General features: G+C 29.3%; 1 protein-coding gene across 1 annotated transcript; it reads right to left on the bottom strand.

The window, feature by feature from the left end:
- Positions 1-215: 215 nt before the first annotated feature.
- Positions 216-1,199, bottom strand: LOC124421206 (phospholipid-transporting ATPase ABCA1-like). Its single transcript, XM_046956057.1, has 2 exons — positions 458-1,199; positions 216-392 (listed from the first exon to the last, which is right to left on the bottom strand). The coding sequence occupies exons 1-2, from the start codon at positions 1,064-1,066 to the stop codon at positions 231-233; spliced, it is 771 nt and encodes a 256-aa protein (XP_046812013.1). The 5' UTR covers positions 1,067-1,199; the 3' UTR covers positions 216-230.
- Positions 1,200-2,042: the final 843 nt, after the last annotated feature.

Below are 2,042 nucleotides of genomic sequence, written 5' to 3'. Positions count from 1 at the left end.
GCTAGCGTACAGACGGTAAGACCAATATATTGTACGGTCACAGTGTACGATAAGGAAATGGTGTCATCACGCAGTTTGATTATGCAAATAAGAGATTTAAATCATACACAGAATCCGGAAGAATTTATGTTAAAGGAAACAAATTGTATGCGTCTGTCACATGGCGAAATAAATATATTAACACAAAGTCTTATAGATTGTATTAACATGGAGATACTGATAAACGAATTTTAATAAAGTAATTCCAAATTTGTAGGAAATTTTGAAAGAAAGAAAGAACTTACCTTGGGTATATTGGTAATACGTCTAAGACGACCATAAAATTCTATGCATTCTCGCACAGTAAGTAAGGAATCCAAAGTATTAGTTTGAGGACAATAGGAAATTTCCGGCTGTTAAAAGAAAAATATTACATTTTTTAAGAAGCTGGTAATGATATAAAGTCAATAAAACTTACATTTTCATAGACAATATGACCCACATTGGGTTGCACTTGTCCCGATAGCATTTTGAAAATGGTCGATTTACCCGCACCATTTTTACCCAATAAACCAAAACATTCTCCTGCATTTACCGAGAATGTTATATTCGAAACTGCATATTGATTTTTACCATAGGATTTGCAAAGATTTTCCACTTTCAGAGCAGGTGTACTATCCATTTTATCATTTCTCTTAAGAGAGTTTTGTATTGAAACAATTTTCAATTCTTCAAAATGTCTATTTTCTTTGGCTTGACATAGGCCCACACGTTCACTAATTATCTCCTTAAACTTATACCATAAACCCGACTCTAGCAAGACATTGATACATATAAACAATATACCCAATATGGTTAATGAGATATAATGGGGTTTAAGTAAATCACTGTTTACAGGATTTTTATAAGAATCAATATCATAACGTTTGAATACCAATGCAACCATATAATTTTTACATATTTCAAGTAGACCATCACCCAAAGCATGCTGAGGGAAGATAAGGAATAAACGATGATTTAAGAAGAAACGCCACTCATCCCAGGTGGCTGAATCACCCACTACACCTAGTAATACAATAATGGACATGGTGAAAAGAGGTATGATAACATTTAGGATGAAAATTGTAACAATAGCCACACTGGAATCGGAGAAACACTTTTCGAAGACATGAACGGCAGGTATGCAGGCAAAACTGTAAAAGAAATGAAACCCAAATTTAAAACTTTTGTAGGAATAACTTCTTCAATGAATAAAGTTTTTTTCAACAACTTTTAATGAAAGAAATTTTATTAGAAAACTTCCGTTTCCTACAGAAAATCTACCGATTGAAAAGTTTTCTAAAGAAATTCTTTTGATTGAAAATTTTCTATAGAAAATCTTTCGTTAGAAACGTTTATGTAGGAAATCGCTCGTTAGAAAAGTTTTCTATAAAAAATCTTTCTATAGAAAATCTTTCGTTAGAAACGTTTTTATAGAAAATCATTCGTTAGAAAAGTTTTCTATTGAAAATCTTTCGACTGTAATGTTTTCTATAGAAAATCCTTCGACTGAAAGGTTTTCTATAGAAAATCTTTCGATTGAAAAATTTTCTATAGAAAATATTTCGATTGAAAAGTTTTTTATAGAAAATATTTCGATTGAAAAGTTTTTTATAGAAAATATTTCGATTGAAAAGTTTTCTATAGAAAATCTTTCGATTGAAAAGTTTTCTATAGAAAATCTTTCGATTGAAGAGTTTTCTATAGAAAATCTTTCGATTGAAAAGTTTTCTATAGAAAATCTTTCGATTGAAAAGTTTTCTATAGAAAATCTTTCGATTGAAAAGTTTTCTATAGAAAATCTTTCGATTGAAATGTTTTCTATAGAAAATCTTTCGATTGAAATGTTTTCTATAGAAAATCTTTCGATTGAAATGTTTTCTATAGAAAATATTTCGATTGAAAAGTTTTCTATAGAAAATATTTCGATTGAAAAGTTTTCTATAGAAAATCTTTCGATTGAAAAGTTTTCTATAGAAAATCTTTCGATTGAAAAGTTTTCTATAGAAAATCTTTCGATTGAA

Source organism: Lucilia cuprina, unplaced genomic scaffold (genome assembly GCF_022045245.1).
Source record: "Lucilia cuprina isolate Lc7/37 unplaced genomic scaffold, ASM2204524v1 Scaffold_5688, whole genome shotgun sequence".
Classification (NCBI taxonomy): domain Eukaryota; kingdom Metazoa; phylum Arthropoda; class Insecta; order Diptera; family Calliphoridae; genus Lucilia; species Lucilia cuprina.
The sequence above is the reverse complement of the archived record's forward strand: the minus strand, read 5'-3'. Positions and strand labels throughout refer to the sequence as shown.